The sequence below is a fragment of the Boleophthalmus pectinirostris genome, unplaced genomic scaffold (genome assembly GCF_026225935.1).
Source record: "Boleophthalmus pectinirostris isolate CB_2022bp ecotype Guang Dong unplaced genomic scaffold, ASM2622593v1 HiC_scaffold_19, whole genome shotgun sequence".
NCBI lineage: Eukaryota > Metazoa > Chordata > Actinopteri > Gobiiformes > Gobiidae > Boleophthalmus > Boleophthalmus pectinirostris.
In genome coordinates, this window is record NW_026571140.1 from 343,436 (window position 1) to 359,556 (window position 16,121).

At 40.2% G+C, this 16,121-nt stretch overlaps 1 protein-coding gene across 3 annotated transcripts in view; it reads left to right on the forward strand.

Annotated features, from left to right (window-relative positions):
- Positions 1-2,651: 2,651 nt before the first annotated feature.
- ano1a (anoctamin 1, calcium activated chloride channel a) overlaps positions 2,652-16,121 on the forward strand; it is a 102,470-nt gene continuing 89,000 nt past the window's right edge. For 2 of the 3 annotated variants that reach the window (XM_020940628.2, XM_055154784.1), the window contains exons 1-2: positions 3,337-3,723; positions 15,618-15,769. In XM_020940628.2, coding sequence (XP_020796287.2) covers positions 3,660-3,723; positions 15,618-15,769 — 216 coding nt within the window. In that variant the 5' untranslated portion in view covers positions 3,337-3,659. Of the gene's footprint in view, positions 2,764-3,336; positions 3,724-15,617; positions 15,770-16,121 lie in introns of those variants that run through there. The other variant, XM_055154785.1, reaches the window with a different exon arrangement.

Genomic DNA, 16,121 nt, shown 5'->3' on the forward strand with positions numbered 1-16,121 from the left:
ATATATATATATATATACACATACACACATATATATATATATATATATATATTATATATATATATATATATATATAATATATATATATATATATATATATATATATATATATATATATAAACCCTTGACTTTCTCTCTGAAATGGTTTTCATGGTTTTCAGTTCACATCTGTGCCATGTCAGGGTCAAACTAAGTGATCAAAGCAAAGGATGGTTAAACATGTTTGGAGTAATTTTGAGTTTTTTTATTTTTTTATTTACTGCGTTCCATATGTCCATTCATAGTTTGAATGCCTTGTTTCTATGGAAACAAGCCAGAAGAGGCCCTCCTCCAGGCCAAGTAAGAGTCAGGTTTGTGGAGATGTGAGCCTGCTCACAGTGAGGATGCATCAATGCTATAAACACAACCAAAATGGAAAAATGCTTTTATTTTTGTCTAAAAAGTGACTGTTACTGTGGCTTGAAGATAACAGGAAGGACATAGGTCATCAGACTTTGAATATGCAGTGATCCATTTGTTTGTTATTTGCTAGGTAAAGTTCACCTGGAGTCTTTACAGAAGTACACACCTGACTGGGGATTTTTAGTCACAGTGGAGAGCAGATGAGTTCTTGACAAAAGCTCCAGGAGGGGTAGCCTTGTTATTCCCACCTGCCCAAGGTGCTGACCCCCCACACCCCCCTTGCCTGCTCTGCTGACACAAGCCCATCTCCAGCTGCTGTCTACGGCACACACATAGACTACATAAAGAAGTGGACTAAGAGAGGGTGACATCACCTCCAGCATTTGCCTTCGGTCAAATGAAGCTCACTGAGGCCTGCAATTATAGGACAGAATTTGGAGCTAAATTTGGAGTTAAATATTAGAAATAAGAATTCATGTAAAAATAAAGTATGATTTAACTGAACTTTTATGTAAACATTTAAACTTCTTAAAGTGCAGTTATTCAAGAGGTCCACCCTTTCACAGATATACAACATTTTCTTATATTTGTTCTGATTTTCTCTTTTATAAACATAGCCGTACCTCTAAGCTCACATTGACTATCTCTGATTTTAAACATATTCTGTAAAGATTTTGAGCTTTGTCTGAATCTCCAAAGCTCAAAATGCTGTTTGACCTTGTCAGGTCATGAACAGTTTTCAAGGTACTTTTGTTTGTAGAGACCAGATGATTCTAGTGAAGGTGTATGGAGTTTAAAAACACAGTGGCGCTCTCCCTGTTTTACCACATAACATCACAAGGTGGAACAGGTACAAAGGGGTCCATTTGGTCTTCCAGTGTAACAAAATTACATTTAGTGTTTTGCGTTTGAGAGAAAAACTGAGCCTAGGGTTTAAACATGTGTGAATGAAACAAAACTCCACATGTTTGTGATGAGGAAACAAACTTATTACACTGCTCCCAAAATAGTATAGTATAGTAATGATTTTATAAGATATTATTTTATTTTATTATTTTCAGTATGTAAAAACCACCAAATACAAAATGTTTCAGGTTTTAAAACTTTAAAAATAATGGATTGGCTGGTTCATTGTAATCTGCACAGTAAATGGTACGATTATAAATGAATTGTTGAATTTTAGAGACGGGGGATGGTTTCTAAGTAATTTTCGCTTCGATTTAGTTGATGGTTAATTTGAACCTTTGTCATGTTTTTTTTTTTTAATGTTGTATAAATATTATAGATAATTGCACAGTCCATGTTACTTCCTTGACCTTATTGTTAAGAGAGCTTCCACCTGAACCACGTGTGTCCTGCAGCGGCTCTTCCACTCCTCCTCCTCCTCCTCCTCTTCCTCCCCCCCCTCCCTGTCTGTGCACGGCTACCTGCCCGACGTTACACCTGGATCATTCCGCTCCGCACCCTGCCGGGGACGCAAACCCCGGATACAAGGTAAGGGCTTTACGGTATATTACTCTTATTGCCACTTGCCTGCTTTACGTGACGTGCGCATACAGCTCGATTCCCTACTCTTAGCCTACATGTGTGACATTCACCCGCAGAAACTCGACGGGTTACAGTTAGACGCTGCTGTTCCACTGACGCACGACTAAAAAGGCTAGGTCGCATGATTTGCCCCGAAGCGAGTGTAGTACGTGTGTGGCTCGTGTCATTGGCCCGCGCTCAGTTTTGAATGGCTTGTACTACTTGTGATTACCCGTGGTTTGGTTCAAGTACTGCGATTGTGCGAGCGCTCCGTGTCGCCTTGTTTTGGTTTGGCTTTTACGCACGCCCCGTCGGCTCGTGCTCCACACTGTGACGAGTAGCCTATGGCATTAAAGTTTGGAGGTGCAGCTTGATGCAACTGGGAAGGCTGGAAACATAACACACTTACTGACGCTTGGCTAAAAGTGAGAATTTGGCAGTGTATTGCTAAAGTTCCCGTATGCTTTTGACATAATACTTGTACTACACGCACTGCCCGTGCTGGTGCGTGTGTAGCTGCTGTTGGAGTCTATGTGACAGGAGCTGATGTTCACGCGCGCGCCTGGAATAGCCCCGTGCGCGTGGGCGGCATAGTGATGCTGGCGCTGGGGAACACGCTGCGTTCACGTTTCGTTGGAAAAACGCTCTTAACCGTAACATGAGATTATAAATTCTCAGAGATGACGTATAGTCCCAGATGGTGATGCTCTGTCCAGTATGAAGCTCCAGCGCAGCGGGAACCAGAGCTGAGGTACATGCCAGAGACAAAGCACTGACCAAATCTAATAGAACGAATCCATCCTGACAGTATACATGCAGATACTGGCCCAGAAGGTTAGTCTACACAAATCTACAATAAAATTAAACTGTAGGTTACACGGACGCGGGGGATGTAGGCTGTGACGTGTGCACGCGGCGTGTGTTATCTCCAGTAGGATGTGACATTTCTCTGTCACAAAGCGAGAACTGGAAACAATACTCCATGAGCATACACTGTGTGTATGTGCTTCACGTGTTATTCAATTCAAACAAATATAGGTCACAAATACAAGAGCCCGCATACAAATACATGAGGCTGCAGAGCCCTCAGGCGGGCTCCTGGGGGCCTCTGACACACTGTATACACATGGCTGGCTGTAGATGGACTTTATGTTTTTAGTAGTAGTGGTCATTGTTATTCTTCCAGCGTATGTGTAGAATCATGGTACGTTCACACGTACGTAGCGTAACTTGTCGTAGGCTACTGTAACATTTGGAACATCAGTCATTAGCCTCATTGCATTGGAGAATTCGTATGTGCACCGAGATTCCCATGTCCAATTTTCGCGTGGGATTTGAACGCACCCCCATCCTGTCTGTTTTGGCACGATTCTAGTTCGCTTCCTCACGCATTATGGAGGAGCGCACACGGAGCCTGAGTGGTTAATGCCATTCGTATGTGCACGCGGGAGAGACGTGAAGGACCTGTCCTCTGACAGATGACCCCCTCCACGGAGCAGCAGAGCGCGGCTGCGGCTCAGCTGGACACACGCGACGTTTGAGTCGTGTTTGAAGAACAGTTTGACAGGCGTCTAACACCTCTGCCAAAACGATGAACAAGTGTTAGCTGCTGACCAGCGTTTCCACGCAACAGCGCAGGCGGCTCTGAGGCTCGATGCTCTCAGCTCAGACCTGTGGACAGTACAGCGACAGCACAGACACAGCAGCGGAGGAGCGCGGATTCTAGACCAATGGAGTGTAAAGAGCACGGCAACGAGCCGGGAGAGAGCGTGAGCGGCGGAGAAGAGCAGCGCGGTAAGAAAGCGCACATCCGCACTGCACGCGCGCATCGCCACAGCGGACATGTCCCATCTATCGCTTTATTATCCGCTTTATTAGCCTGTTTTCAGATGCGGTACGCGTGGAAACGCACGCGCGGGCGGCATCACAGAACCAGCGCAGGTTAAAGGTGACCCTCCAGAGAGCGCGTGCACAGATGTTGTAGCGCGTGTCTGTGTTTTGGAGAGGAGACTATTTCACTCGTGCGCTGTAGTTTATGCGTCTGAAAACTTTACTAAGCTTCATCATGAAATTTTAATGTGAGTGTGAGGAGTGCGTGTAGACGCGCGGAGTGGAAAGAGAGAGCGACAGGGGCTTTATGTGTTTATTTGCCACAACATGCAACTAAAAATAAAGGACTGACTCGGATTTTTTATTTTTATTTTTTCCTAAGCAGACATTCATTGTGCGTTTTGGTTGGTTATTAGCCGAAAATAAATAGCGATCACGTTCTGGTTATTCGTTGTTTTGAAGTTCATAGGAATTTGAGAGCAGACTGTGAGATGAGACCAGGAGCGCCCAGAGCCAAACACAAGCCCTGCTCTTTGCCCTTTAGCATCACAGCTTTAAAATGTGCGTGCATTAAACGTTATGAAGCAGAGAGAGTGAGCCTGCCGTGCGTGGGGGTCCATACTTCAGTCACCCAGAGGAGCGGGAGACCGCGCTGCTCGTGGATAATGACTTTGGTGCGTCAGTGTCAGTCTCATTATTACAGAAGGCCAATTGCATTTGTTCTAGCTGTGTATGGTCCATTCTGCGCTGTCAACTCTAAACCCTGGTCTTTGTGCCCTGAGATGGTGCTTTTTAAATAAGCAAATCAAATATCTGTTTACTATGATCGTCCAACTGTTTTTGTTTTTTATGTTCACAATCACAAACTTTACATGCTCCTCACCTTCCACGGTGGTAGGTCTCTCACCCTCATCCAGCTCGGGTTCTCTACCAGAGGCCTGGGGGCCTGAGAGTTCTTCAGTATCTTTGCTGTCCCCAGTACTGCACTTTTCTGGACTGAGATGTCCATTGTTTTTCCCAGTATCTGTTGTAGTCTCTTCCAGTTTGGGGGTTACAGCCCCGAGTGTCCGATCACCACAGGCACCACTGATGCCTTTACTTTCCAGGCTCTCTCCAGCTCCTCCTTGAGCCCCTGGTATTTCTCTAGTTTCTCTTGGTCCTTTTTCCTGATATTACCATCGCTTGGTATTGCGATGTCCACCACCAAGGCTCTGCTGTTTCTTATCCACCACCACTATGTCTGGTTGGTTCATCACCATCCTGTCAAGTCCCACAGGATCTTGGCTCAGTCGTTCTCCACAACCTTTGGAGGTGTTTCCCACCTTGATCTTGGGGTCTCCAGCTCGTACTCTGCACAGATGTTTCTGTACACTATACACACTATTCTGTACTATACATACATACATACACACATTATATATATATATATATATATATATGAGAGAGAGATTTAATACCATACTGTAGATTTAATACCATACTGTTCAAAGTTATTAAGTGCAAAACCAGTGTTTACAGTGTGACAAAATTTAATGCTATATTTGTGTGCAAATACAGACGTGATGGTGGTTTAGTGAATGAGCCAAAACAACAGTGTAAAAATAATGCAGTGTATGCTGGTCTGAGTCAACAGTGTGAGCTGGAATACAGCCACATGTATATTATATGAGCAAACTATTAGCAGTAAGTAAATGGTGCCTGTGCAGCCCTCACTCACCACAGACCTGTGGTGTATAGATAGAAGGATAGAGAGAGAGATAGAATGGTAGATAGATAATAATTTATTGATCCCCAAAGGGAAATTCAGGTATTGAGTGAAATTATCTGAAATGCACCTTTTAAGAGAAACAGTAGAGCAGAACATGAGGGGAGGAGGTATGAGGGGATTTGTCTGTTACTATGGTTCTGTCCACAGACAGACAACATCAAATCCACACAATGTGGACTCATTTGTTTTAGCTCTATAATGGATTCCACAAACTCACCACAGTATTCTTATGGTTTAAAGGTAATTTTAACTGACACTAGTTACACATTTAGGATTGATTGATGCTTGTTGGCTTTTTTTGTGCAAAACTATGACAAGTATTTACCACAGGTACTATCCACCAAACCAAGTCAGAATTAGAAAAATTTGATCCCTACACAGGAGTGAACCAGGTACTAGCACAGAATCCTCTGCCGCTCCTCCTCAGCCTTCAGACTTCATAAAGTGATAAAACAGCCCACAAAGTCACATTGAATTTGCCAAAAGAAAGATCTGATCCAGAGATGACAGTGAGCAAACTCAAATTTCTCACTGTTTACAGTCAAAATGTTGAACAGTATATCACGATCACACCCAACATGCTTTTTGAGTTGGTGCAACTGTCAATGCTGCAGTTATGTACTAAGCAGAATCCTGTGCAAAAACACAATATTGCAGAAACACTTTCTGAAATGCATGGGATTTTAGTATTACTTTAGCAGTTCAGATGTGAGTCTCTCTACTAGCATTGCTTTGGACATGTAAAAGAGCATCTTTAGTGGTACAGAGCGGGGGAGAGAGTGAGGGTCACTGTCACTGCTGTCTGCAGAACAGCAGCCTTGCATGAGTCTGTTAGACCATATAGACTATTCTCTGTGGAACTCCACTTTTAAACACCATTGTTTTATGTAGTATTGTTTTCAAAGAAATATATGTCTAATAATCAGCAGGTATCAGAATTTTTGGTTGTGCTATAAGTATAATGTTATATTATAATATTATTAGGGCCAGGCACGTTAATGCGTTAATTTTGCGTTAACTAATTAAGTCATTATCGCTGACAATTATTTTAACGCTGTTAACGCAGTTTTTATTATTTATTTATTTTATTGTAAACGTCTGTTTCTCACTGGCTTTTATTTTGAAAAAATCCACTGTGAGCATTTCTTTAAGTTTGATGTCTTTTCTTTATACTTTTTTTCACTTTTTTCTGACCATGTGAGATGCAACGTGTCCGCGCCTCCGCGAGTCGCTCTGGCCGAACCAGCCGAGCGCTCTGAGCTGAGCTTGTTTCTTTTGTTCAGTGCTGCAGAAGGAGTCACTGATTTACTCAGATACCACTGTAAGAAAAACTGTGATTGGTCCATTTCCATTCCATTATATTAACCCTTTGTTTCCCAAGAAATATCAGTCCAAGTTTATAACAATGATCTAGAAATTATTACTAGTGTAATGTTTATTACTCAGTACATAAAAAATATTGGAAAAATATATTAGTAGTACAAAAGTCCATTCAATATTTTTTCTTGGGCCTTCACTGAATACCTTGAAGGCTCTGAGGGTTTCCCTCTGAAAGAAATGCTGTTTGCACAACAAATGTATGGCTCTTTCATTTACATTTCCAATAAAAGTGCACTATATGCTACTTTTGAATTCATTAATTGGTTTTGTGTATAACATGCGATTAATCGCAATTAATCACAATTAATCACTCAAACTCATGCGATTAATTTTTTATTCATAAATATTATAATAATATTCTAAAACAGCAGAATTGTTTGTATGAGTGCTCCTGACTGTTGATAGGATTTGTAATTCCAGAAGAACATTTTCAATTAAGAACGCATTTTATGAATGTTAAAAAGCCCTCAAGCACAAATGTGTTTATAAGAATGCTTCATGAATGAGGGACATTACTTTTGGCAAGGCTTTCACTGGTTAAACCTGTGACCTGCTCTAATAGATAGAGTACATGCCTGGTGTAGCCTGGTATGTCTGGTGCAGGAGACAGTGTGGTGGTGCAGGAGACAGTCCGGTGGTGCAGCAGACAGTGTGGTGGTGCAGGAGACAGTGTGGTGGTGCAGGAGACATTCTGGTGGTGCAGGAGACATTCTGGTGGTGCAGGAGACAGTCCGGTGGTGCAGGAGACAGTGTGGTGGTGCAGCTGACAGTAGACAGTATAATGGTGCAGTACAGGTCTGGTGGTGCAGTACACAGTATAGAGTAGACAGTAGCCTGGCTGTGTGTACATGTGGTATGCAGGTGAGGCGTGCACACAGACAGACATGACACACACACACGTACACGCACACACACACACACGTCAGGACAGGCCCAGGTATGTGTAGGCGGCTCATAGTAACACTCTTTGTGTGTGTGTGTGAAAGAGAAACAACAGCAAAAGTGAACTGCATTCACCTGAAAGAGCTTCTATCAGTTTTCTTCTTTTATCCAAGGTGTTGTTAGTTTGCACGACAGAATTCTACAATCAAACAGGATATTTAAAAAGGAGGGAAAGGACAGATCAGAATTCTGTGGTGCATTTTTAAACCTTTTTTTTTTTTGTATTAATACTGTATATCAGAAGTGAACACAAGTGCAACATTTTCTCTATCAGCATATAAAACATTTAGAATACAGTCTGGTCACCACATCCTCCTCTGCATCTCAGGCCAAACTCAGACAGAGCCGTCCAATTAGGTTTGTTTATTTCAGTGAGGTGTGGGAAACAAAGGAGCTCATTGGTCATTGGGCAACACTACCTCAGTTAGTAGAATGTCTCCACTGACCTGAAGGTTGGCACCTGAATCCTGCTCTTGACAAAACATCATTGGTAGAACAGTCAGATCCACTCACCCACAGGTTAGTGGGGTGATTCTAGCTACCAAAGAAAAATACTCTCTTTGTGTCCATGGGCAAGACACTTAACCCACACCCATTGTCTGTGTACATTGGTGTGTGAGTGTGTGGTGTGTGTGAATGGGCGAGTGGTTCCTTGAGCCTTGGGGGGGAGCCATTTTTCTCCCCTCAGATTCACAGAGTTGAGTGCTTTGCTCATTGATTTTACACAAATCTGAAAACCAATTTTTGAAAAGTGCTTTTCTTCAGTAGAATCTTGTACAGTTTATATCAGTGATAACGGGAACATGTTCCACTCTTTGATCACTCTGTAAATAAAAGTGGATTTGGGAGTGTTCGTGTTTGCTCTGGGGATTAAAAACTGTCCTTCAGAGCCAGTCTGGTGAGATCTGAAACTGTACAAAAATGAGCTTTTAGGTGTAGTATTTTCCAGGTCCAGAGAAAAGTCCAGAGTCTCTGGTTGGTCAGATGTGAGTGCACGTGTTTGAGTAGTTCTGAAAGTGCTGCATTGCCTGGAGTGGTCAGATCTTTCTTTTTAGCAGTCTCTCCTTTTGCTAAACTACAATCCCACAATTCAGGACCACTGTGTGAAAGTCAAATCTATCAGAGCTTAAATGTGTTTCTTTCTGCTGCAGAGAGCAAATCACTTACAGTAAGACAGTCCCTCATATCTGAAATCAAATGCTCAACGTACATGAGAGTGGCTTTATCTATTTCTAACAAAAGTGTTTTTATTTTATTTATTTATTTTCAAATCAGTAAACGAGCAGGCAGGAGTCGGTTCTTAATACCTTACTGGGCTCCACAGCAGACATCGTCAGCACAATATGTCTGGTTTAAAATGCAGATTTCTGAAATAAAGGGCCAAACTTAAACATTTGTGGATTTAACCTTTTTGCCTTTAATGTAATCCAGGTGTTTCCCTAACATTTTAGTTTAATGCATTTATTTTGGGCAAGTAAAGATCCACATCCACGTACAATGGAACATATGACACAAGTGAAATCACAACAGAAATGAAAATAACAACAACTACTAATAACTGTTATTATTACTATTTTGCCCAAAAAGGAGTGGAAAGAAGAAAATGTATTTAATCCCACCCCTACTCTTCACAATCTAGCAAAATGATCTTATTTTGCGTTTTTCAGACACCTTGAACCAAACTATATGAACTTTTTACAAGTACAGACAAGAGTCACTGTTATAGCTTGGCAGTATAACATAAGTGCATCATAAGTGATAAAGTTAAGGATCCAGACAATGGTAAGAAACAACAAATACAAGTAATGCAATGGACGGCACATACCAGCAATGGTAAGAAAAACATAAACCAGCGCTACAGAGGCAGTATCTTTCTAATATTATGACCCACTCTCCATAGACTGTGACCAAACCATATGTTTATATAACAACTTGAATTTATGGATATTTTGGCATTGCTTGAGATGTGTATCCAGTCTGTTCCAGAGTTTTACACCACATACAGACACACAAAAACTTTTACGAGTAGTTCGTACATTAGGCAATTTGAAATTTCCATACCCTCTAAAATTATAAGTTCTCTCTCTCATTTTGAATAAGCTTTGAATATTACGTAGTAGTAAATTATTGCATGCTCTGAATAAAATGACCAGTGTATAATATTGTACAAGTTCAGGAATTTTGAGGAGCTTGGATTGAATAGAAAGATTGTGGGTGTGTTAAAAAAAAACGACTTTATGGATGATTCGCAAAGCTCATTTCTGTAATATGATCAATGGATGAAGTGTACATTGGTAAGTGTTCCCCCACACTTCAACACAGTATGTGAAATAAGGGAGAACCAATGAACAGTATAATATACGAAGGGCATTTTGATCAAGGTAATATTTCACTTTGTTTACTATAGCAAGACTTTTAGAAATTTTTGTTTTTATATGCCTTATGTGGGCTTTCCATGATAATTTATTGTCTATTATAACTCCCAGGAATTTATTTTCATTTACATTTTCTATTTGGACACCTTCAATCAAAATTGGTAACTCTGTATTAATCTTGCGATTGCCAAACATCATGGCCTTGGTCTTACTCAAGTTTAATGACAATTTATTGATATCCATCCACTTTTTAATTTTATTTAGCTCCTCATTCAGAGTATTTATGAGTTCATTATAATTGTGACTACTATAAAATATGTTGGTGTCATCTGCAAAGAGTATAAGTTTTAGGGATTGAGATACCGTAAATATATCATTTATGTATATATTGAACAGTTTGGGTCCCAGAACAGACCCCTGGGGAACACCACAAGCAATGCCAAGGTTTTTTGATGTATGCTTTCCCATTTGAACATATTGGACCCTTTCTGTAAGATAACTTTTCAACCAGCTCAAAGCTACCCCCCTAATACCATATTGTTCGAGTTTATGTAGTAATATTGAGTGATTGATCGTATCAAAGGCTTTCTTAAGGTCAATAAAAATACCAGCAGCATATTTATTGTCATCTAGTGCATTTGTGATTCCCTCTGTTGCATCAATTATTGCCATTGAGGTGGTTCTTTGCGTCCTAAACCCGTATTGTCCTTTGTTAATTATTTGGTATTTGTCAATAAACTTTTCGAGACGTGAGTTGGAAGAGTTTTTCAAGAATTTTTGAAAACTGTGGCAGTAGGGAAATTGGCCTGTAGTTTGTAAAACTATGTTTGTTCTCACTCTTGAATATTGGTATTACTTTAGCAATTTTCATTTTATTTGGGAAATGCCCAGACTGAAAGGATAAGTTGCAGATGTGGGTAAAGGGCTTAACAATGTTATTTATTACTTTTTTAACTAGTACCATGTCTATATCATGACAATCCTTGGATAGTTTACTTTTACATTTGAGAACAATGTTTGTGACCTCCTGTACATTTGTTGCATATATGAAGATAGAATTTGGATTTCTTTTAACATTTTGGTGACATTGTAAAGTTACCTGATCTGGAATTTTTGTTGCCAACTCTGGGCCAACATTTACAAAAAAAATATTGAACTGATTTACTACATCATTTGCATTTTGAATTTCATCATTTTTGTCAATGAAGTAGTCAGGATAGGTTAACTTTGTAGATCCCCATTTGATTAATCTATTCAGTGTTTCCCATGTTCCTTTTATATTGTTTCTATTTTCATATAATATTTTCTTATAGTATAATTGCTTGCTCACTCTAATTATGTCTGTTAACTTGTTTTTATACTTCTTATATCTTTGCTCAGCTTCTTTTGTTTTTGACTTTATGAATTTTTTATACAGATTATTTTTCTTTTTACAAGCATTAATTATTCCTTTAGTCAGCCAAGGGCTGTTTGTACATTTGCTATTTACACATAGTTCTATGACTGGGCAATGTTTATTATACAATGACAAGAATGTATCTAAAAAGTTATTATATGCTTGGTCCACGTCGGTTTCTCATTGTGCTCCAATCCTGATGTATTAGACTTGTTCAGGGAATTAATAGCTTCTTCAGTTTTTATTCTTTTATAAATTGATTTCTTTCCCTTCTTGATTTTTTGGAGATCATAGTCAAAAACAATGAAGACAGGTAAATGGTCAGAAATATCACATATAAAGAGGCCACTGGTTAATTGATTCATAAAGTTGGTAAAGATGTTATCAATAATTGTAGCACTGTGTGAGGTTATTCTACTTGGTTTAGTGATCGTGGGATAAAGAGACATACTAAACATTGTGTCAGAGAAGTCATCTATTATTTTTAGTTTGGCTGGATTTAGTAGGTCAATATTAAAATCTCCACAGATAAATAATGTTTTGTGGTTCACAGTAGAAAAACAGTTTCTCCATCCATTCATTAAAGATTTCAATATCTGAAGCAGGTGATCGATAAACACAGCTTACAATTATATTTTCCTTTTTCCCATTTTGGATTTAAACTGTTAAACATTCCATAGTTTCATTTATTGCAAGCGACATATTTGATAAGACCATAAAGTTGATAGAATTATGAATATAAAAAGCAACTTCTCCCCCCGTTTTATTTTCTCTGTTCTTATATATTAATTCATAATCATCAAGTTCAAAGTTTATGCCTTTATCATCACTGAACCAAGTTTCAGTAATTGCTATAATACTAAAGGGTTGTGTAAAATGTTGCAAATAATATCTGATAAAGTTGAAATTTGCATACATACTTCTACTGTTGAAATGTATTATTGACAGCTTACCCTCAATTTTCACACTATTTTCAAATTGGTCTTGTGTGATATAAGTACAGTTTTTAACAACTGAAGAGAGAAAATTGGAATCAGGGTCTATCTGTGCAGCTGGGTCTGTGGTGTTATAGTCACTGTATGCGAAAGTATCCAGTTCCATTTGTGCATTCCATTCCATTTCTAAGGCACTAAGAGAAGTCATTGACGAATAGAATTCCCTTATCTAAGTTGATCAAGATCTTTGCGATCCCTTACCAGTATCACTTTGGCTTGTTCCGGAGTGGCTCCGTGAAGTTGAATGAAAACCTTACAGTTTCTTGTCCACGTCGATTTGATCTTGTTGTTTTTCTTCAGGATTCGGGCTTCACAAGCAATATCAGCCGTTTTCTTGGTTAGATGCTCATTCAAATAGACTTCAGATCCTTTCAACTTTTTTCCTTGGCGTAGTAGTTCTATTTTGTGTTTCCTAGTCACAAAGGCGAACGATGATGGCAGGTTTTGTTTTTGTCCTTCCGCGGTAGGGTATGTTGATCGCGTCCAGGTGAATATTCCTCTCTTTCAGAAACTGCACGACTTGCCCCTCCAAAGTTTGCAAATCGCCAGGCTCTGCATCCTCACCAACATTTCTGCCCACCGCTGCGGCTCTGGCGTAGGAGCGGGGTTTAATGTTTAGCCCGGTGATAATGACATCCTCCTTTCTCGTGCACTGTTCCAAGTCGTCAATCCACTTCTCCATGATCGTTTTGTCCTTTTCTCTGATGGTTTCTTTCAATTGTTTTACCTCTTCAACGAGGTCTGTTAGTTTGGTCAGCTGTTGGGTTATTGCGGCCATCTCCCCCGTCATCGCATTTAGCGACTTGCGAATCTCCTCAATGTCGTTCTCCATCTGCGTGTTTTTCTTCGGGGGCATCGCCAACAGTGCTTTATCCAAAAGTTCACTTTCCTGGTTTATTTAGTAAGATTTGTTAGTTTTGTAGATTAGATTTTGCCAGCATCTCACAGGGCGCAGCCATCTTGAACATGCGCACATGGTATGTTGGAAATGTTCGTGCATTTCCAACACACGTGTAACATTTCAGGCCAGGACTTCCAAAATAATGTCTCCCATCTGGAATTCCTGTAACAAATTTGAATTGTTTCTATCTAATTCTAAAGTGTTTTATTGTCTGATAATCAGGTGTGTGTTAGTTTACTAGTTGTTCCTAATTCCTATTAAACTAAATACAGTGTCATTATTTTTATCCTATATTTCCGTATCAGTTCCCAATCAACAGTTTGGATCCCTGGTGTATTGAGTAGGGAAAAGTGGCTTTAGCCTTCATACGGGAGTATAATAGTATATTGTGTGTGGTGAGTATAATGTGCACATTCTGATCCTACATGACACTCTTTTGTCATACCAAAAGAAGCAGCATCACGTGCACAGTGTGAGCTGATCCTACAGTAGCGGAGCTGCTTCTCCGAGCATGTTTGATGTTACACTGGAAAAAAAGGGAGTGTTAATAATTATGCAAGTCTGTGGTTAATACAGCTCTTGTGTGAAACGTGCTGATGGATAAAAGGGCCCAGGGGGGATGGAGCTTTGAGCCCAGAATGGTGCACTGTGCTGAGGCTCAGAGCTCAAGGACAAGAGCCTCTCTCCAAACTAAGAGCAAGTCTGTGAGCTGTTTGACTGTTTGCATACTTTTTATTTATTTATTCAATATTTTACCAGATAAGTCAGTTGATAACACTTTCTCATTTACAATGACGACTTGGCCAAGAGGCAGAATAAAACAAAAGCACAAACAGAAAACACTGTAAATAGAGATATAAGACAGTAAAACATTTGCAGATTAAAGATATAAAAGTGTTAAAAACATGTGCAATTATCCTGTAAAATACTCTGGATGGAGTTTTTAAAAGTCAACAGAGGTAAAAACGAACTAAGTTTTAGAGAGAGGGAATATTTGTTTTGAGGTTAAATGCATCTGTCATAAGGTTCGTACACTTTCACCAGGATGTAGGCAGGGCTGCAACGATGGATCAACAAAACATGACCCAAAGGGGGTAGTACTCAATTACATTTACTCAGTCACATTTACTTGAGTAACTTTTCAAAGAAAACTTTTCAGAGTTCTATTCTAGCAGTACACAGTACTGGAGGAAGTGTCTGGGGTGCTGGGAGTCCCTGCTTAGACTGGATAAGCAGAAGAAAATGGACGATTGGATATTCTAGCAGTTTACATTCATTGGAATTCTTGACATCACAGAATGTCTGTCTTCATCTACATCCATTTCGACACTTTGTTTACTGTTGTGTTGTTCCACAAAAGGGACCCAGACAGGCGCAACGAGTTTGACGTCATGGCTTCACAGCTCACAGCTGATTGGCCGGTGCGTGGTCTACACCTTCTGGGGTTCTTGCAGACTGTCTAGTGTATTCTGATTCCTGACCTAGTCTCTGAAGAGAAATGAAATTGAGCGGAGGCACCAGGTGGCACCAGCCTGGCTAAATGGAATTAGAAGGACAAAACAGTTGTGTTTTAAAGGACAGTGGTACTTTCAAATGAGGGGCCACAAAATCATATCTGAAGAACTGATGCAAGAAACACAAATGTTCAAATCATGTCATATTGTCAAATGTCCTGAATTTCCCCTATCAGGCACCAACAAAGTATTTATCTTATCTATCTGTCCATCTGTCCATCTCTCTCTCTCTCTCTCTCTCTCTCTCTCTCTCTCTCTCTCTCTCTCTCTCTCTCTCTCTCTCTCTCTATCTATCTATCTATCTATCTATTGTCAACATACTTTTTTTTTTTCACTTGTAGACTTACACAGTGGGAAGAAGAACCACAACCTTTCCTAGAGTAAGAGTACTGTTATTGTAGCAAACACATTACTGAATTATTCTTAGCAAGTAAGTAAAGTTTCTACAAAGACAAGTCAAGTACGATATAATGAATTAAGTTAGTCAAGTGATCACATTTATGTACTTGTAAGTGAGTAGTGCCATATCTGCGTGCAGTAAATGATACTGTAATGGATTTGAAACACTCGCTCTGTTATGTGCACAGGCGCCTCTCCCACACCGGAGTCTGGAGAGCAGTCGGGCAGTGAGCAGCCACAGGAGGGCGCCACCATGAGACGCACAGACGCATACTGGCCCGTCCCTGGAGAGGAGAAGAACATGGACGTGGACTACAAGGATCCCAGCAGCGAGTCCATAGTAAGAGCCCTGTCCTAGATCAGACCAAACCAGACCAAACAAGACCAAACAAGATCATACCAGACCAAACCAGACTAAACCAGACCAAACCAGACCAAACCAGACCAGACCAGACCAAACCAGACCAAACCAGACCAAACCAAACCAGACCAGACCAAACCAAACCAGACCAGACCAAACCAGACCAAACCAGACCAGAACAGTTCGAGGTGAAAAATCACACATCCACACACATTTAACTGTACCAGGATACAGTTACTCAGAATGAGACCTCCCGAGGGAGACGTCCAGGAGGCATAAGAACAGATGCCCAAGCCACCTCAACTGACTCCTCTCAACGTGGAGGAGCAGC